The 22,078-nt window shown below is 28.3% G+C and overlaps 1 protein-coding gene across 1 annotated transcript in view; it reads left to right on the top strand.

Moving 5' to 3' along the window:
• Positions 1-21,540, top strand: part of LOC107451958 (chloride channel protein 2) — a 170,157-nt gene extending 148,617 nt beyond the window's left edge. The window contains exons 16-25 of the mRNA XM_016068320.3: positions 1,438-1,553; positions 5,401-5,537; positions 6,397-6,590; positions 9,812-9,935; positions 10,889-10,965; positions 13,862-13,912; positions 15,870-15,905; positions 16,013-16,117; positions 16,215-16,301; positions 20,202-21,540. Of these exons, the coding sequence (XP_015923806.1) occupies positions 1,438-1,553; positions 5,401-5,537; positions 6,397-6,590; positions 9,812-9,935; positions 10,889-10,965; positions 13,862-13,912; positions 15,870-15,905; positions 16,013-16,117; positions 16,215-16,301; positions 20,202-20,453 (1,179 nt within the window). The 3' untranslated portion in view covers positions 20,454-21,540. The remainder of the gene's footprint in view (positions 1-1,437; positions 1,554-5,400; positions 5,538-6,396; positions 6,591-9,811; positions 9,936-10,888; positions 10,966-13,861; positions 13,913-15,869; positions 15,906-16,012; positions 16,118-16,214; positions 16,302-20,201) is intronic.
• Positions 21,541-22,078: the final 538 nt, after the last annotated feature.

The raw sequence follows: 22,078 nt of genomic DNA, 5'->3' as shown, positions 1-22,078 counted from the left end.
GACATGGGCACTTCAGTGTCTAAGTTATTGATGAATATAAAACCAATATAGATACTGGTATCCATATTCTGAAATTAAGTTTTGAGTCCTTTAATTTGTGATGATGCTGTCTTAAAATAACGTAGTTTTTGGTTGTTTTCCCGAGAATCCTCCATGAAATAATTTTGTACAATAATTTTAATAAAGTGAAATTTTGTGAAGAGGCTGTTTTTACAAATTAAAATTTTGTAAATGGGCTGTTTTTAAAATTTGAATTTTGCAAAGAGCCTTTTTTTTTAAAAAAATTTGAACATTGTAGAGAGGCGACTAAATAGCCCCAATTTCCACCTTGATCGTCCCCTGATATCTGTTCCGAAATTTTTTTATAATAAATGGACAGATATTACGAGCTTCTTTTAATCCTTTTTTATTTTTTGTTATTATATTTAAACATAATAGAAGATAGTTACATAATTTATGCTTTTTTCCCTGTACTATTTTACCATCTTGTTTTCACTCTCAATTATGTTTATATCTCTAATTTATAATTTATTTTATAATGGAGAGTAAAATAAATCACGCTTTTTTTTCTAACACAGTGTACTAGTTTTCTGTTTTAGTGTAATTTACTTTTTACTATATTCCCTGCCAGCAAGATTTGAAGATGATCAAGCTTATTTTTTGTTTCATTGATCATTTTACTTTCAATTGGGCTTAATTACTATTAATTATAACATTTATTCTATTAATTTGTAACAATAAAAAAGACAAAAAATTTTAACAATAAACATTTTCAGAATACATATACTTTTGTTTTGTGAAGATATAAATTTCTACATTAATTTCTATTGATACACTATTAAAATTTTGTTTTGTGAAAACCTAATTTCTTTTTCCAGATATTTCAAAGAAATAAAATTTTCGATGACAAATTTCTACATAGATGTAGTGTTATATATTTTTTAAATTAAATATACAATATTATGTTCAAATTAAAAATATTTTTGTGGTTCGCTGTATATTTTGACCACTGCATTGCCAGTACGTATTGCAATATTAGACAGGAATTATTTTAAAATTATATCTGGAAAGCCTGCTAAAAACAGGGAATTTTATGCTACTATCAATTCTTTTATTTTAAGTAGCAACCCTCTTAAAATCAAACAAGTTCATACCTATGGCTTAATAGATTTTAAATTAATCATAGTTTCATTGTAAGTTAATCTGTTTTTCAATATTTATCATTCAGAAGTATGTGTTTAATATATTGGGAATTGATAGTTTTCTTACAATAATTGCATATACTGAAAATGATGTATAGCATATTTTTATGAGTTTTATTATTCTCTCTGAACTTTTATTTTTGCTCAAAATATAATTTATGAATAAAATTTTTACATTTTGAAATTGAAACTAACTTTTTTGTAACAAATAGTGATAGATTTTGTTACTTTTCAGATTGCTGTTTTAATTGCTAATGCCATTGCTCAATCACTTCAGCCTTCAATATATGATAGTATAATACAAATAAAAAAACTGCCATATTTGCCTTCAATTATTTCAACTTCTTCTCAGTAAGTTATATTCTTCAATTTAAACTAAACTTAATGTAAATGAAAAAGAATATTAAAATAAAGCATTTTAAAATTATTAAAATTTTTGTCATATTACAAACTAGTTTGATTTCCAATTCAGTTTGAAATCAAATAAATATACTGTTGTTATTTACTATAAAAATAAATTTTATCATTTTTTGTTGAATCTGCTTTTAGTATTAACTTTGCTCTCAATGAAGCTTGAAAATTTTTATAAAATAACTAATTTCTTGCAATTCTTGTTTAAGCTTATTATAAATTAAGTTTTAAAATCTCATTACAAACTTTTCACCTTTTCTGTTTCAAATGATATTAGCCACTTCACGAAATGCTAGAATTTCTTTGACAAAGAATTTTCAGACAATTTTTAGAAGTGCCATTAGTTTCTTATTTGCAATTGATTGACCATCTTTTAAAATGATTTTAATCTTTAATACACAGTATTTGGAATGAAAGATTGTTACTAATTGTTATTAATCTAAATATTATGCATATAAATTTGTTAAGTGATAGATTCTTCTGTTGATGAAAAACAAAATTATTGAGAATAATTGATTAACATATGAATTAACATATGTTATAAACCTTAATTGTTTATAACATAAATGTTAGTTAAAATCTAAAATCGCATATTTCCAACTTTGAACTTTCGAGCTCGTAGGAATTTCATAATAAGGGAACTACAGTAGAGAACATATTATCCGGTATCCAGAAAACCGGGAAGAATTTTCCTTGGTTTTCCTGCTGTTTTGAAGTATAGCGATTGTAAGAAAAAGGCGGAAATTTGACTCGTCCTTGAAGTTGAGTAAAGGGAAAGGGGAGGAATTCTCCTTATTTGCCCAGAGAAACTTCAATTCTTCCCCTGACCTTGAAGATAATTAGATCGAGAGGGGGCAGGGAAGGGACAAATGTTTTATTTTCTCCTGTGTGTCAGTTGTGTTTCTGATAAGCTGTACCAATCAAACTTAAAAGAGTGGCATGCTCATATTGTTTTCTCTTTGATTTGCGAGGGGGTGGGGAAAATGCGTTGCACATGCATATGAATGAATGTCTGAGTTAAGGAACTTGGAACTTCTGGCTAAGAGTATTGACATGTGAGATTTATTTTAAATCCACTTTAGTTACTCAGTTTTTGTTATCCTTGATTTATTATGATGAATTGTTTTATTATTTCAGATAATGCATTATTTATTACTAACAAAACATTTTTTAATCACCAGTTATATTAATCTATTTGACATTGATTAACAAAACAATATACAGTGGAGCATCGTTTATACGACGCCGAAGGGACCACCGAAAAACGTCGTATAAACGATAACGTCGTATAATCGATTTTTACTTCTAAAACTGAAACTAACTCTGTTTTCAGTTAATTTTAATGTTTAACGTGTTGATTTACATAAATTTCTAAATTAGACAAAGCAAAACAAACAAATAACCAAAGGAGAAAAATTGCAGTGAGCCATTTGAATGTATGTTACCTTTAATTATATTTTCTTGCTATTATTCTCTACAATGCTTTGAATAGCGAGTTGAAGTTACTGCTTTCTATGATGCAATTTTAAATTTCTAATCACGGCCAAATCTAATGGCTGAAGCGCACTTGTGCAATTTGCAGGAAAAAAGAGAGCTTTTACATTTTCCAAAATAATTAGTATCGATGGGTGCGCTGGACATTGGTCGATGAATAGCAAAATTTTTCGTTTTTTCCTCTTCATAACATTGTCTAGTTTTTTCAGTCATCTAGTAAAAATTACGGTCGTCATCCAAGCATTCTTGTTGACACCCTTTTCTGTATCATTCATGTTGGCAAATTCCGCCCTTTTTTAAAATACACAAGAAAAAATAAAAAATTAAATAAAGAACAAAATCTAAAAATCGACGTATAACCGATTCTGTGCGTCGTATAAACGATATATTTTTACATTAAAATGAATGGGAATGATTTGGGACCACACTAAAACGTCGTATAAATGTAAACGTCGTATAAGTGATCGTCGTATAAACGATGCTCCACTGTATATATTTTTTTGAATAAATTCTGATTTTTTAGAAATGCTGTATCATTAGCAAGTTTTTCTTGATGTGGAATCACATCTGTTTTCATTAAAAATAGTCTTTTTATAAAAAATAAAGGGGAAAGATTGTTTATTAATTTAAGCATATAATTATTTGTTAATAAAAGCAGACGATTATTTTATGCAGCAAATAGCAGTTTTCTTTTTTTTATTTTGATTCTGTTTTTCTGATTCCGCTGTGTTTCAGTCTATTTCTTTTTAAGATGAATTTCATACTCAATAAATTAATTCTTTTATTGATTTTTATTGAAATTGAAAATGAAATTTATCATTATAATTTTTTTTCATTCCGTTGATCCTATAATATCCTGCCTTGTTCCAGGGATTAATTTTATGTTAGTGCCTTTTTTAAATATCGTTTCAGTTCAATACTTTTTAAGTGTTGTTTTTATTTTGATTAATAAATTTTCCTTTCATCGTCCCCCCACCCCCCGAATTTTGCATTTTTTAAACTTGTTTTCCTTGTCTAAACTTGCAAGTGTTTTTATCCTTTTAAATGTTATTTTACTACCATTTTTTTTTTTAATTTAGCATGATTAGCAATTCTTTATACATATTTTTAAAAAAAAGGAATTGGTCGACATGCAAGTAAAAACCAAATCTACGCTTGCTGATTTGAAACCCATTATCCCTTTATTTCAAGTTAGTCATGCTACCTATTAGACTATTTTTTACTGTTATTGTATTTCAAATTAGTAATAAAGTGCTAGTTATTTCAATGTGATTGAGAATATTATTATTGTGAGCTTCTTTTATTTTTATAATTCACAGTAAATAAAAAGATTTATTTTTTGCTTATATTATTGTTCCTTTCATTAATATTCTTGTCTGTATAGCAAATTATTTTGTCTTGTTTGGCTTATTTACATTTCTGTTGTTAATTGAGAAGAAAATTCATTACCACTTGCTTTTAATCAATATTGTGAGTTAAGTATTATTCGAACCACGAAAAAAAAAATTTACTATTTTTTAATAAAAATGTGTAAGGGATATAAACTATCCTCTAAAAGAACAGTAAAATCATCAATAATTGTCTTCTTTGATTACTCTAAAATAGACTTTGATTATGGATATTACTCTGAATTAGAAAAACTTGTTAATTTGCTGAACGGAATATACTGGATAAAAGCAAGTTAAATTTAATTTAATGAAAAAAAGAAGAAATAAATAAATTTGGAACTTGTGAGATTGTGTCTCAAAGAGCAAGTCAGAGACATCATAATCATACCAAATATGAGATCTTTATAGCTTTGTAAAATTATACTTTAAATATACAGACAGATATAATGGTAAATAAATGACCTTCGTTTGACATCAAATAGTCTTCTAGTTTAGAAATCTTAACATCTTTAAAATTTTTATTATTGGTACAAGATTCGTTGCTCAGAAGGCCATATTGGATTTTGAACTATCTCTTTACTTGAGGTGGAGAAACCAAATAACATACAAAATCTGCAATTCACAATAAAAATTAAAGTCGTGCGAAAAATCAGTGTTCATGCGTCAGCCTTGAAAGTCACCTCAAAGTTGATTGACAGGAGTTCCCACAATAGTGGTGTGTTTATATCGTTCATGAGTCTTAATACTTTCTTATACCATCTGATGCACAAAAATTGGTGTCTACTCATGACATTATTTCTAGACCAAATAAAACACATTTAGTATTTGACGTACTTAGTTTATTTCAAATGAAACCTGGTGTAAATTTATTATTTCTTTATTATCCTTATTTTTCATCTATGTAGGGCACATAATGTTTACGTTGATGACATCATGGTGCGTGAAATTATTTATGTTTGGCAAGGTGCTACTTATAGAGAAATAAAAGCTATTTTGAAAGGAAACAAGAGACTCCAGTCATTCCCTTTAGTAGAGTCTTCAGGTATTTGATCTTTTTTCTTCACTTAAATGTTTTTTTAATTTATTATGCTTCTAAAGAACACCTTTAAAACAAATTTCTTCATATTTTTCTAAAATGTAGGCTCTTGAAATGTATTGTGTAAGTTTAAAAACATGTTAAAAATGTCCATTAGTTTTTAACATTGCTTATTTTCTTTACTTTGAGAATGTAATCTTACTTATATTTGGTGGAATATATGGGATTCCAATTCTCGTCATACATTACATTATAAATTCATGAAACACACCAAGCTTCCAAAATATTTCCTTTGAGATGTTACGATCATAAAAAAATATTTAAGCTCAGTAAGTATTGCTATTTCACTACAGGCTATATTTTTTCCTACTGTTTAACCAAATTTTTATATGTTGCTGTAAATAATATGACCAGCTGAAAGAACAACTTTTCAAACTAGAGCTTTGAAATTTTGTATTAATTTTACTTCGTGCTAAAATTAAATTTTTCAGTCTTTTTCGACAGAGATTTTTCAAAAATTTATTTGAATTTCATTTAAATTTTATTTTTTCTTTACAGAAATTAAAGAAAAATATTGAAAGCAAGCTCAATTTTGAAGGAAATTTGCATTTTATTTATTGGATTGTATATTGCTATGCTATTGAACTTCTTTAATAAATCATGTATGCATTGTGTTTAATTTTAAATTACAATGGAGTAAAATATAAAAATTGATATATTCTGTAAAATGAGGCAATTTTTAAAAACCTGAATTTATTTTTAAGATTGAATCAGTTTCATTTTGTACGAATGTGACCTTTCTAAAAATATTTGCAGTTCATGAAAAAATTCTTAATAGTTTTTTACTTTTAATTTATGATTTCAGAATCAATGATTTTATTGGGATCTGTTCAAAGGATGGAACTTATGCGTTTATTGGAACGTCATTTAGGACGTGAGCGCAGATTGCAAGAAGTTGCAAGACGGCAGTCTGTTGATGAAGGAACTTACAAAGCTGCTCAAGAACAACAGAGAAGAATGTCAAGATTTGAAGTCATTCCAGTTGCAAGTTTTTCTAGGGTACTTATAATAAAAGAAAATTAACTAACTCTCCATTCAAATTACTATAGTATTGTTTTTCATCAATAAATTTTAACTTTTGATATTCATTCAATAATGGAATTTATGCCCTTGTATGATAAATTCTTGGAAGAGTTAAACTCACAGATGACTTAACTGACTATTTCCTCCCATTAGTAGTTTTTTATCTGATTTTTTTTAACGAAAGCTAAAATTAGCTATTTAATTTATTTAAAAATGGTCTTTTAATAACATGTCTATTTTAAATTAAATAGTAATAATTAAATTCTTTCAAAAAGCAACATTCTTATTTTCAACTGTTCTACTTTTGTGGAATTAAGCATTTAAAGGATTAAGAGAAATACATAATTCATCAAATGTGCTCTACTGAAAAACAACCACCTTAGCTTTGTTTCCTAATTGAACACAAAGAAAAACAATGAGAACTTATTAAGAAAGTCTATATATAAATACAGATATACAACTCATTTTCTGCCCAGCAGGAAAAAAATTTTATGCAAAGAGGCAAAAGTGTCCTGCTAAAATAAAGCTACTACTAATAATAACCAATATATCCACCACGTTGTCTCTTTGAGGTATAGGATAATGCATATCACTTACTAATCACCGGAGGACACTATCGCAAGTTGCAATAATAACAGCTTTCATTGTTGCCACAGACTGAAATTGGTTTTTTCCACAAACAGCCCTTGTAAGGATACCCTATCACACTTTCTTGCAGATAGAGATCAGAAGAAAAGGCAGGCTATTCTGTAACATGCAACCTCATATTTAAAAGCCATCTCCTTGAAGATGTTGCTACATGAATAGGAGGTATTGTCCTGCTAGAAAAACAAACTTGGGCCACCAGTTTTCTGTGTAAATGGCACTTTGGCAATAAATAGATTTCTAGCATTTTGTTACAATCTAAAGTCTCCACGGGGGCTTGAGAAAAAACTGGGTTAAGTTTACCTCTATAGCCAAAGTTTTCTCACAATTTTTTTTGTTATATCATGCCATGCAATAAAATCTCAATTTTCTGTGCTGTCCAAATTCTTTTCTATTCTTATATTCTTGAGAATTACTTCAATACGGAATCAAGTTTGATTCTTTTATATTGGTGCTTGCTTTTCAGATTTTAAAAACCAAAAAGGGGGGGAAAAGAAGAAATCTTAAATAAACAACAAGGGGAGACACGATGATGGCTATAATGGTAAACTTCATATGGCCTGGGTAAACAACCATCTAAAATCTACTGATTATCAAAAAATTTTTAAAATCCATTTACTGTCATTTACAAAGTGACTAGTTGACCAAGTTGAATTTTCCAGCATTGAAACAGCTTTATTTCAATGCAAAATCTTCACGGTTTAGTGACAATAAATTGCAAGTCTTGGAATAGCCTACCCTTTCTCCTGATCTCAATTCTCTGCAAAAACATGAGGGTGAAACCCAGTTGAGCTGTATATGCCAATGGCTGAACATTTCTGTTTGGGACCAAGTTAAAGACACTCATTATTAAATGCTTGGATAATGGTGTTACTGTCCTCCAAGGATTAGTAAATGGCTCAGAGTATTGCTTATTTCAAATCATGTATTAGTATGACGTATGTATTGGCTATTAATAGGAGTAGCTTTATTTCAGTGATACATTTTCTTTCTTTTTTAATAATTGTAATTTTTTCCCTCCTTTTTTCGAATTTTCTTCTTACTTCAGTGGGGCTGAATGTGAGTTACTCCTTATAAATACTTGTTTGTATATAAATGTTCCTAATTTACATGTTTCTTTCTATTTTGTTTTACGTCACGTTATTTAAAACATCTTAAAACTGAATAGCTGTCTTGCTTTTTGACAAAAATATTGATATCTGTTGTGAAAATACTGTTGGTAACTTTTTTTTAAACATACACAAAAGTCTAACCATTTAAAAGCATCATAAAAATTATTAAGTACTTTAATTGTTAAGTATATTTACTTTTTGAGCTTTACAATCTTGAAATAAGCTTTAACCCTTTCGCGACGCAAAGTGCGCTTACCGCTGAGGCCGGCAGTCTCTCTAGCGGTTGTCTCCCCAGGGCCAGAGGGTTTTTTGATGTTAAGCCTAATTCCATGAAATTACCGAAATATCAGCGCGTTGTTTAATATTGTTCTGTAGAGTATTTAAGTGACATATGCTTTATATATATTTCTATGGATACTTTATTTACTTAAGTTATTTCTTGTTTAAATGTAATATAAATATTAATAAGTTTAAATATTTTGCATAATTTCCTCTATTTCCAGCTCAGTTAAAAATTTTCGACGCTTCGACATTCTAACGGTAAAAAGAAAAAAAATTCAAGCCTACAAGATCTAATTATCCACTAAAAACTAATCCGAAAATCGAAAGTAGCGAGAGAAAAAAAAAACTCCCTTACTTACTGTAAATAAATATCACGTGCTAATTTAAAGAGCCCTCATAAAACATTCCCCCCCTCCACTCCTTCCCCTAAAAACCACGTGAATGTACTTTCATCTTGAGTAGAAGGTCAAATCTACATGTATCTGAAACCATATGGACATACAATGCCATCTTTTGGAAGAAATTTCATTTTTTAAAACGTTCCGAAACGCTGGCACAAATAAGTGACGGTCGGGGGTGAACGAGAAAACTCTCTGACACACGGGTGTGCCGGCCGGGAAGTGAGCGCGTTTCTTGCTGGCACATATATGTGACAGTCGGCTCAAAAGGGTTAACATGCACGAAATTCTGACATTTTTTTAAACATACACGAAAGTCTAACCATTTAAATGCATCATAAAAATTATTAAGTGCTTTAATCGTTAAGTATATTTACTTTTTGAGCTTTACAATCTTGAAATTAAACTTATTTGATTTGTTTCAAATTAAATTAGTATTATCATTGATATCATTAAATTCGATGTGGTCATCCTCTAAAATACTTGTAGAGATTATCAGGTTAGTCCATGCACAAATTTTCCTTGCCCTTAATGTTGGCACTAACCTGAATAATTGTTTCGTATATTTACAAGAAAGTGTAAGATAAGAAATTTAATAAAAAGTTTATTTAATAAATATTGCTCCCTCTTGTATTGCTGTTTTATCATCACATTATTTTTATTTTGATATAGTTCATTTACAGTCTGCATCCAGGGTTTGTTTGTGATCTGAATTTCTTATGTTTGATGCATTCTTATTTAATTAATTTTTCAATTGCAGTCTTCATCTCGAGGCTCTCCCCCTCCATCTCCTCCTATGACTCCAACATCTCCTAAGAAGTCAATCCTCAAACATTCTCCTATGCATTCTCCATATTCTACTATTACTTCAAGTATAGCTCATGGTAATTGCATTTATTTTCATTTCTAATAAGTTTATTCTCAATTTATTTAAAAGCAATCATGTTATCTGAAGTAGTTTTTTTTTAATATTTGCTGTGTGCTATTAAAATAGGATTATTCCAACCTAATCAGTCAAATACAAATAAAATTAACCAGACAAATGAATTAGAACTATTGGAAATAGGTACATAAATTTATGTACTTGAGTAAATTCATAATGAATTTTTTAGAATTTATTATCATTCAAGTATTTTTAACTTCCATTATTAGCTTTGCATACATGGTCTCATAGTATAATGATTTCTGTACATTTGACCTATTTTCACTTTTAGTTGGAATGAATTAAAACTAAAGATGGTTTTTTGTTCAACATTTTTCATAATGTTACATAACATCACTTAGGAGATGGCTACGATATATTGTTGTAAATATCTCTTTCATTTGTGTACTCATCATTTTTACTGCATAAAAAAATATTATTGTTAATGTCTTTAATGTGAAAAAAGTTATATTAATTGCATTGTTTATGCAAGATAACAAGTGATGAATGGTTATTTTGCATTCTCTCATGTAGATTTATAAGGGTCTGTGTTTTCTATGTTGTAATTTTCATTCTTTTATATTTAGTTAAGAAAGTTCTAAATTTTGTATAGAAAATATACATTAAATATGTTTTGCTTTTAAAACTGTTTAATTATGCTTTTGTGAGCAGTATTTTTGTTCTTCTTTAAGAAAATGATTATTCCATTTATTATATACTCCATTAATGTTAGCCATATTGCTTTAGTAACTTATAGAAGAATAAAAAAATATCTATTTAATATTTGTAACAATATTTTAACATTTTATAAAATAAAATGACAATATTTTATGCATTCAATTTTTATGTACCCTCGGGTACCCTTTAAAATATATGTCTATTTTATCTGATTTATCTATTATATTTTAATGTTAGATTCTAGGTTACGTGCTGCTTTCGAAGCCATATTTAGGAAAGCACTTACTCTACAAGATGCCAATCCAAGTGAAAAGGTAAACATATAATCTTGTTTAAATGCTTTGAGAATTAATAATAAAATGTTTGCTTGTATTATAGTTGAGATTTTTGTAGTTGCTTAAGTGAGTTTTTGCACTTGGCCAGATATAAACAAGCTATTTCCAAATGTAGTACAATCAGTGTTGTAGTACAATTCATCAAATAAATAGAAGTATATATTAAACATATTTATGCACTTTTTAATAATTTTTTTGTTTAGGTTGTTAGTTTATTAATTTTAAAGTTATTTAAAAGTTTTAAGATTTTAATTGAGAAAAAATAAAATGCCTGATATAAAATACCAAAGTAAGCATTTTCTTATTTCTTTTGTGATCAATGGAAAGACAACAACTAGGCCAACTTAAAAAAAATACATATATGAAATGATTACTTGTAGGGATATTTTTTACATGATTTTTCCATTTGATCTATGTTTTTTTCCCTTTTTTTAGTTTAATTGACTAAATTCATTTTGTAACAATATGAATTTAATCAAAATTTGTAACTTTAATTTCTCCATTGGCGATCGATATGGGCTGCAGGTGGCATAGAGCAGAACTCTTTACCTATGGCAACACTTCGCATGCTTTCCCCATTAGCATGTGGAAAGTCATAGAGGAAGGAATATGTTAGTTTCTCTCTTGATTTTCATACAGATTAAAATCGTTTAATTTGGTAAACTATATGGAACTGCAAACTACATTAAACATAGTTCTAAAGAAAAGTATCACGCAAATTTTGAAGATTATTTTTATTAAATTAAAAGGAAAAATATTAGGAAAAGGGAAAATATCGTAGTACATTCCTATGCAACTGAAAAGAGGAGGAGAGGGAAGGGCTGAAGGCACAAAATGATGATTGGTATGCAGGTTAAGGTATATAATATGAAGTGGGTTAATTAATGTAATGAGCACTCTATTTTTTTCTTTTAAAAAATTATTACTGAGGAATGCTTTTCTGGAATATATGTTTATCATTTGTCCCTTGTAATGCCTGAAAGATTACTATAGGTTTTAGTGGACTTTAGTTTTTTTACTGGTGTCTAACATTTTATTTAACAATAGATTCATAAGCATTTGTCTCACTGAGAGTCCAAAATGCATAACAGAATCCAACTATGTATTCTAAGTATTACAACTATGAGTATATTGTATGAATATAGACAATTTACAATTATTATATGCAAAATTTACATTTGATGCAATTATCTTCCTCAAGTTTACTTCAGGTTTCGTGGACCCAGCAAAAACACTTTCCTCATTGAATCCACCATTCCCCTTTTTTGATTTAGAAAATACACCAGTACAATGTAAACAAGCAGCATCTGATGGTTTTATCATCTTTATTGGTCATCAATCAAGGATTTGTTTTTTATTAAACAGTTTTTTATAGGCTCTTTTTTTAGGTCATTGTGTTTCAGGGTTTTTCCTTTTCTTTGTTACTGAAAACAAATTTCCCTTTTTTCATAGCACATTTCTTTAAATGTTATTTTTTTACATTGTTATCCTAATTCAGCTTTATGTGGTGATGGTTGTATCCGGTCTTACCCAAACAGCAGTGGTTATGCAAACAAAACAGAACCATGCTTCTACCAGTCTAAATCCTTAGCAACATATAATTAGCTAGGCTAAAAATATTTCTTTTAATTTCCTCAGAAAATTCCTATATCATACCTAGAAAATAACCATTTCCAGAATTATCAGTAACAGTAATAAGTTTTTGAAATTCGAGTTAAATAGTTCTAACATCTATTACAATTGTCTTATAAAATCTTTTTAGTGAAACTTTTCCACATCTCCATTCTATTGTATATTTTTGCTCACAAAATCTAATATTTGACATTACAAAGAGAAAAAAAAGTTTTCTCATGAAAAATTGCATGGTATAGATAAAATATGAATGGATTTTTATTGAAATTTATGTTATATAAATGGAAAAGTTGAGGGATTTTTTTTCCGAAATTGAGTAGGAACCCTGTTCTTTTACCCCACTACCCAATGTTACCTCCCTCTCCCCTACCTAGTTTTTTCTTATATGAAGAAAATCTATTTTTAAATTTAAGTTTTAATTTTCAAATAATTAGTAGGTTTTTAAGAACCAGGTTAAAATTAGGGAAATTTTAAGAATTGTTAAGACTAAAATTCAGAAACTTTCAAAACCAATATATGTCCACCGGTGTATACTAGCTGAATTCCATAGCAACTAGATTCATAGCTAATTATATCATTAGATATATAATCATGCACCTAAGAGCCTACTGGTATTATCGCTTGTCTTTATTTCTTTACTATCTGAACTAAATCTTAACAAGTAAACTACAGAGAACGTGCATATTAATTTAATTTTTGAAAATAGTGAAAATTTTATATCAAATAAATCTAAGTTTCTTTGATATTAGACAAACCAATTTTGACTGTTTTATGTGGTCACTGTTGATAGTTTAACCTAGCAAGGTTGGATGGTTAAGTAAAATTGCTCACACCAATATCCTTGTGATTTTAAACCCAGCACAAAGAAACTCTTGAGTCAAATATTTTACAATGTGCACTCTTTTAATTGACCACATTTGCATAACCATAACGAGAAGAAATAGTACTCAAATTATGAGACGTTTACAGATGGAGATATATTGTATGTTAACACATCATAGAAGGAAGCATTGGGTTTATTTTTCAAAATGCATACAATTTTATGCAATTTTTACATCCGCATTTGCCTCAAAACTCAGAAAATCTGTAACTTCTTACCTGTACTTGCATATGTTCATTTAAAGTTTTTTAATATGAAATAGTTTACTGTAAAACTAAGTTTAAATAATCATTCCTCATATTAAGTTTTCCATTTGTTCTTACTTTTCCTATTCTACAATTTGTCTTTAACATTTTCTTTCAGTCAGATAATAGTGGCCCTCCCACTCCCAATATTCCTAAAAGAGTGCAATTGGTATGTTATTGTTTCATTGTAGATGTTTTTTTTTTTAAATATTTTTCTATTGCTCTGTCATTTTAAATTTTCTAATTTAACCTTTATGACTGACCACATTTTAATTCTTTCAAAATTTTCTGTTTTGCTTTTAAAATTATATAGTGGATTGTCTTTGTAAATGTCGCACTAACTAGTAACATATATTGTGTTTTCTTATAGTTATGTTTTATTTGATAGTATTGTTTGTAAATTATTTTATCAATCTATTTTTCGATAATCTTTGTCATCAAAACCTGTATGCTTTTCTATGCTTTTTCTTTCTTTTTATTAAATAGCTAGGAAATTATATTTTAGTTTAACTTTTATTTACTTTTGCTAAATCATTGATTAAATAAATTGAACATCCAAATTGCAATCCATTTTTAGTTGCCTATTGACATTTCAAATATTTCAGTACTTGTTTAAGTATATTATGTGGTTTGGAATCTCTATACAAGTCGTCTTTTTGCAAATCATAATAAGTGCTATCCAGATTTTTTTTACATATTTTTTATTTTTATTTAAAATGGAAATGCCACAGATTATTTGTAACTTGAAGCTAAAATTCTTGATGTTCTATTAAAATTGTATGATTTGTATCTTCTTTACTATTTTAGTTTTGTTATAAAAAAGGGAAAAGAGTATGCAAAGTTGAAATTTTAATTCGTATGACTGCATTATGCTTCTTAATGGTAAATATTTCTCTTCACTTAAACCATCTGGACTAAAAAGTAATTCATCAAAAACTATTGTGTAATCTATATAAAACTATTGCGCAGTCTATTTCTTTGCTATAGCTTGAGAATTGTTTTTGCCTAGCATAAATTTGTTTAAATCTACTTATTTGCATCTATTTAAGAACAAAATTTTTTTCCGGGCATTAGCTAATTAAAACTTTACTCCAGTAATTTTCCCATTTGTATTCACTTCTTCAAATACATTTTAGTAGTACTGATGAAATACTAATATTTCACAAATAAAACCTATAAATGGTGTTAATTATGATATTTAGCATGTTAAAGCATTACGACTAATTTTCGCTTATAAAAACTGAAGTTATTTATGTACAGTGTGCAAAAAAAAGAGAAAATAAACTGAATAATTAAAGTTTTAATAATCAAAGAGGTTAAATAATTCCTGGCAAATCAGAGGTTAAATATACTTCTTTAAAATTCAATTTCTCAGGAACTATTCTACTGATTTTGTATTTTGCCTTATAAAATTAGTCTTTAAAATGATGTAAAAACTTGTATACTGTATAATTCAAAATTTTGCAACTACTATTAAATGTAATAATATAAAAATTAATGGATAAACAGGTTTGGATAATTGGATTAACAGGTTTCATAATTGTGTTTAAAATTTTTTTTGATTTGCTTAAAAATTCTTAAGATGTTGCAAAACAGGCAAAAAGTAAATTTAACATTAAGGGGTTCAAACTTTGGACCGCTTTTCTGACCAAACTATTGGGTTCATATTTCCTAGATTGCAGTTACCAGTAAATTTAAGGGCCAAAATTACAAATGTTTCAAAAATATATGTTTATTTAAAGAAAGTATGTTTTTTGTGTCTGATTTTGTAATTTGAAATATAGTCTGCATTAATTAATTAGGCTATTTGAGGTCATCTCAAACTCGTAGTAGATGAAAATCCAGTTATTAAATCACAAGTTATATAGGGTGATTCGCTTTTCTTTTGCTCACTGTGCTTAATAAAACTTTAACAAAATAATTTTCCTATTAATATCCTTTAAAACAAACTTGAATTGCATATTATTTTGAATGCAGTTTGCATCTAGATTAACCTAAATCTAATTGTTTAAACAATATAGCAATCTTACAGCTACTTTTGTATTAAATAGGCATATAGGGTTGGATGGTTGATTGTGATTAAGACTTTTATAATTAATTTTACTTATATTTAATATTTGTTTCAGCCTAAAGAGAGAGTAATTGATATGTCTCAAGAAGAAGTAAGTTCAATTTTTTGTACTGCAATTACTTTGTTCTTAAATTTTCTAAGTTATTAAATCTAGAAAATTTTTGTGTTACATTCAATTTATTTACATTTTTATTGTAGCAATTAGCATGGGAAGAAGATCAACTAAACTCACCTGTAGATTTCAGTAAATGCCACATTGATCCAGCACCCTTTCAATTAGTTGAACGAACTTCACTTATTAAAGTAAAATTAGTTTTCTTTTTATAAAACTGGTAATGATTATATTACTTTATATAATTATTTATTAAATATTATATTCTATGTGTTAATTTTATAATAGGTACATTCCTTGTTTTCAATGTTGGGCCTCAACCATGCCTATGTTACTGCAATTGGTAGATTAGTAGGAGTGGTAGCATTGAAAGAGGTATATATGTTTTCCCTCAAAAAATATAATAATTTTATTTATTTTTAATTATGATTTTAACTATTTTGTATAATCCTTTGATCTAATTTTGCAATCAACGTATTTTTAGGCAAAAACGTCATCTAAAAAAAAAAAGTTGTATTATTCCTCTATGCGGCGCTTCCGACGAAATAATTTTTAGTAGCAAAACATTTATGAAAGAAAATTATTTAAGATAAAATAATTTTCTGAGAGAAGGACTTAAAAAAATTGATAACGAAGTCGACGAAATATTCACCCATATCACGTTCTGTTGCAGAACAATCACCAATTCTTATCACACTTCCGAAAATAACTAAGCGAAATAATAATTTCAAAAAAACATCGCATAAAGAGACCAATTTAGAAGGTATGCATCTTGCATCCACCCCCAGCTTAAATAAAGATCGCAATCTAGAAATCCACCTAGCGTAATTGTAATTGGAGCGAATAGATAAGGAAGTATCCCCTTTTCTCTTCCCCAACCCCTTTAAAAATAACTGATTAAATTCCTCCTCAACAGCCCAAGTAGAAATGACAATTAGAGGAGGTGGGGTATATCTTTCTTTTAGCATTTTCTTCTCACTTTCTAAGCTGAGTCATATTGTGTTATTTCCGTTGAACAAGAGGGCATTCTACCCACTAAAATTCCACCCCCAAAGATTGTGAAAGTGAAACTAGTTTCCGCTTCTTTAATTCTTGAGAATTTTTTTGGTGCACGCTTAGTTATTTTTTTATTTTTTTTATTATTAGTTATTTTGTTATTAGTTGTTTCATTATAACTAGTTTTTCCTCAAGTTGTTAACTGTAGTAAACTTTTAAATCTTTTTTTTAATAAATTTTTAGCTAAAAATTTTTCATTTTATTTTTCTTATTACATTGTTTTGCAGATTTATGTAATCAGTCGCAGCCTTAATTCTTCCATTAAATATGGTTGAATTATTTTTTTTCTAATAGAAGAATAATTTACTTTCCTAAAATTTGAGATTCTCTAACCTTTTTCTCTCAAACTCCCACCCTCCCAACGTAAGGTTTTAATCGGCGCCGCGCTGAGCGCATAAATATTTTTTTGCTGTTAATTATTTGCTCGTCTCATGTAAAACATGACAGCTCTATTTTTTGGTGCAGTGCCACAACTGGTAAGAATAACTTTATTTTATATCGTTTTGTTGCTGAAAATGATAACTTTTTTTACATTAACTTTTTGTTAACGCATTTTAGGCTATTCTCTCCACCCCCCAAATAAATTAGAAATTACGTTATTTGATGTATTTAAGAATATTTTGTTGTACTTGACATTATTTTCAGAATTATTTATTGTACTTAACTTAATTTTTTTCCACAGTGCCAACTGGTAAGAACAACTTTATTTTATATCGTTTTTGCTGAAAAAGAAAACTTTTTTCACATGAACTCTTTGTTAATGAATTTTAGACCATTCTCTCTCTCTCTCTCCCCCCCCCAATAATTTAGATATTGCATTATTTGATGTATTTAAAAATATTTTGTTCTACTTCACACTATTTTCAGACCATTTAAAGGGTTATTTATTATGCACGCTTATTCCAAATTAACCTGTATCAACGATTATCTAGTTCAGCCTTGCCTAAATAGTCAGTCTACAGCCGTAAGTGAGCAGACCTGTTAACGGATTTTATTTTAATTATAATTTAGAAATTAAAACTTTACTTTATGAAATGTAAAATATTTTATTTTATTATACCGATGTTCTAAATGGTAATTTAAAGGTCTGTTCTATAAGGATGCTGATACGCGCAGTGTAGCATCTCTGCGACTCTTATGATAACTTTTTGTTGAAAATAGGAGCCAGCTTATTAAGTATCAGATATTGCAGACATCTATTATAAATGAAGAATTCAATTCACAAAAGACTGTACAACTATATTTATTGAAGAAGATAAAACTTTAAATATAAAGAATGAAAGCTACTCTCAACAAAACTAAAACATAACTCTTCAAGAGAAGAAACGTACTCTATACAAAGCAAAACATAACTAACTAAATACAAAAACACCCACTTCCTTCTAGCTGAGAGACAACAGGAAGTGACTCAACTTCCCTCAGGAAGTAACGCAGCAAGGAGGGAAACACTGCCATCTATTTGTTTCTATTTCCAACATTCGGCCCCCTTTTCCTTTTGCTGTGCTAAAAGATAATATGCTGTGCTATAAAATTGCTTTAGTTTTTTTTTCTTTATCCAATTTAAAATATTATTTTTATTAAATAATATGAGAAAAATTGTGCATACTTTACTTGTAGGCATTATATATAATTTGTATTATTTATTGAAAATAAACTAGAAACATTTCTTATACTATTAGAGATATTTGTCTTAATGGAGTAAATAAAATGAAATACCAATTAAAAGCTCAAGTCACTTCTAACTTACTTATAAATTTGTGCACCTAAAATATCTAATTTGTACCCAAAAGTATCTCTAATCCGGTCACTCTTATTTGAACTTTAACCCACTGGCGCTTAAGGAAATAGGCAAAATTGGGAGAATGTTTCACCCCTACACACAGTTTCCCTATCAGTTAACATGGGAAAACCGGTTTTGCCATGCAGAGAAGACTGCAGGTTAAAATGCGACTTTTTACGTGCAGAACCGTCAGTGGGTTACAGAAATATGTTTGAACAAAATGGCACTACATGATGTTTCAAGATAATTTCATTTTAGTTTTAATGTAAATTATGGAACAGCAAGTTTTCTTATGAATCCTTTAATTTTGGAATTTTTTCTGAAGGCCATCTTATACCTGGCCACTGGATGATGGAAGAATAAAATGCATTCCAAAAACTTACCATTAAACACTATAAATAAGAAAAAAAATGAACTAAAAAATGAATACTAAGAAAAAATACTTTGGGCTTATACCCAGATTTAGTATTTTGGCTTATAACCAGATTGAATTTTGCCATATTTTCAGTAAATCATTTTATATTGAACATTCTGTAAGTTGTTTGCACATTTATTATGCTTTATGTACATGATGCTTTTTTTTTTAATTTTTTAAGTTTTGTTTTATTAAAATTATTAACAAAACAATGTTTTTAAGTAAAGTAGTTAATATACAAATAGTTATTGCTTAACTTAGCCCCTTCTCTGTCGGCATCGCACCGTATACGTTCGGCATTTTATTGCTCGCATGGTTGGCATTGCATACCATGCGATGAGGAAAAAAGTTGAATCATTGAAATTGAATTTGGCACTACTGACATGTCTCTTTAAATCCTGCAATTATTTTTGTATTTCAGAATATTGCTAAGAGACAGAGCAACTAGTCTCACTTTCATCACAATTTCTTACCTGGAATTGAAATCAAAATCATTTTGTTCTTTCTGTAATTTCTCTTTCAAGTGTTACTGTTGCATGTCAAAATAGTTAAGATAGTTTTGTGCTAAATGTGATTCTTATGCTCTGATGCCCTAAGACTGATTGTAAAGCTTTTTAAACGTTGAAGTTAGAAAATTATTTTCTAAAATATTTACCTAATTTTAATAGTTATTTTATGCAAATATTTATCTTAAACACCTTAATACAATGGAGGTAATAAGCATGTTATCACAGTGTTCAAAGTTACAACTAGGGTGCATTGCAGGGTAAATTTGAGATCAGTGGATGGGGCATCACATATTTTGCTCCAATAGGTCTAGCAAAAAACTGCTTGCTGACAAAAATATTTGGCATTTTCAAATTTAGGATAGAACATATATTAATTATCAGCAATAAAAAAATTTTATTTTTGGTCAGAAATTCAGGGGGGGGGGAATCAGACAGAGAAGGGGATAAAATGTTGACAATTCTTTAAGTTCTTAATGATAATTCTTTAAAATTAATTTGTCATTTCTTTCCTTTAGCTTAGAAAAGCTATTGAGAATATGCAATCAGGTAATTATATCAGAAATCCACCAACTACATTTGAAACTACAAGCATTTTGAATAATCCATACATGGCAGCCGATTGCCCATCAGAGCCTCCTTCTGAAGCCCCATCTGAAGCTCCTTCTGAAGCAGAAACGCCCTCAGAGTCTGAGGAAATAACGGAGAGAAATAGATTTATTTTTAACTTTAAAAACATCCAAAGAACTAATCAGACATCACCAGTTTGAGTCAAATCATTTTTCCACTTAGGGCTAGTTCATATTATACTTTTTTTTACATTTTGAATACAGAAAAACTCTTTTACATGATTCTTTACATCATGTTTAATAGTCTTTCACGCATTGCACTAAACAAGATGTTAATAATATGAAGTAAGTTTTGTGCGTGCATTTTGTATAGGTGCCTTATGTGCAATTTTTAATGAATTTACTGTGGTGAATGTTAAGATAAAGAAATTTTATACTTAAAAAAAGTGATATAAATGGTGTTTATATATGAGTTTAGCTTTAATTCTCTGGATCTGTTTTCTACTAAATTTATGGAATTATAATTAATCTTTTGAATGTAGTGCTTAGCATGCAAATACCTATTTTTCTGGCCTACTTCTTGTACCAGATGTAAGCATAAGGTTAAGAGAATAACATGCACCTACAAGATTCAAAATATTTTCTTTTTTGAATTGTTTTTAAAATTAAAAATTCTAAAATTGTTTCTGCATCATTTTACAAAGTTCTTATAAAATGAAATCAGACAGTCTGCTTTTGAATAGAGCCTCAATCATGACACTCCTCTCTATAACATTATATTTAAGAATTTTAGTTATACACTGGAAAATGCTCCGTATAATTTTTCCATTTTCAAATTAATTAATTATGTAAAAAATGCTGATCTCTTTTGAATCAAAAAATATTTCCAATTTTTAACTAGTTTTTTGTAATAATAACAATAAAATATGGAATCATAGTCCTATTTTACAGAAATTTGGAACAACAGCTTTTGAGAGATCAAGGTCACTACAAAAAATGTTTTGAAGATGGTCTAGCTTGTTAATATTTCTAAATTACACGATTTTTCAAAACAATTTAGTGATTAAATTGCTATTTTAGGATCATATTTTTTTTAATGTTATTGTTTAAGGAAATACAGCATGAAAAAAATCATTTTTTCAAAGAATTTCAAGGTGCATATCAATCCTTATGGAGGGTCATATGTGTACAATTTTTGCATGAGTATAGGTCTGATTTTTGAGTTATTTGAATAAATAATTTAATGAATTAATTAAAATATGTGCAGAAATTAATAATTTGTTTTGAATATGGAATAGCAATATACAGAATATTTTGTTTTATAAATTTTAGAGTAATCTATTAATTTTTAGTGTAATATTGAGATTAACATTCAAATTACAGCTAAGAATAAAAGTAAAAATCTAACCAGGTAACTATTTTCTTGCAGTTTGGAACGTTTTTACCTGTAATTTAAAATATGATACAAAACTTCAATATTTGAAACTATAAAAAAATTGCAAGCCTATTGCAAAATTTTAATGTGAAACAGTCCAGAAAATCAACAATGAAATTCAGATTTGTTCAATAGGATCTATTATTTGTTGAACTTGAACGATGGGGACTGAACTAAAATTTCTAAAATTCCCCTTCCCCCAAAAAAACTACTTAGTAATCATAATGACCCTCATATTTAGTCATAGATAAACATGCTAATTTATGCACTTATTGTCTTTTAGATAACTATCTAGATTTAATTCGAATTCCATTGTGCAACTTCAGTAACTTGAAGGAGTATGGGAAGTCAAATATACCTCTAGTTATCAACATTAAATTACAGAAAATAA

The sequence above is a fragment of the Parasteatoda tepidariorum genome, chromosome X1, assembly GCF_043381705.1.
Source record: "Parasteatoda tepidariorum isolate YZ-2023 chromosome X1, CAS_Ptep_4.0, whole genome shotgun sequence".
Lineage (NCBI taxonomy): Eukaryota > Metazoa > Arthropoda > Arachnida > Araneae > Theridiidae > Parasteatoda > Parasteatoda tepidariorum.
This window is presented reverse-complemented; position numbering and strand designations above follow the sequence as displayed.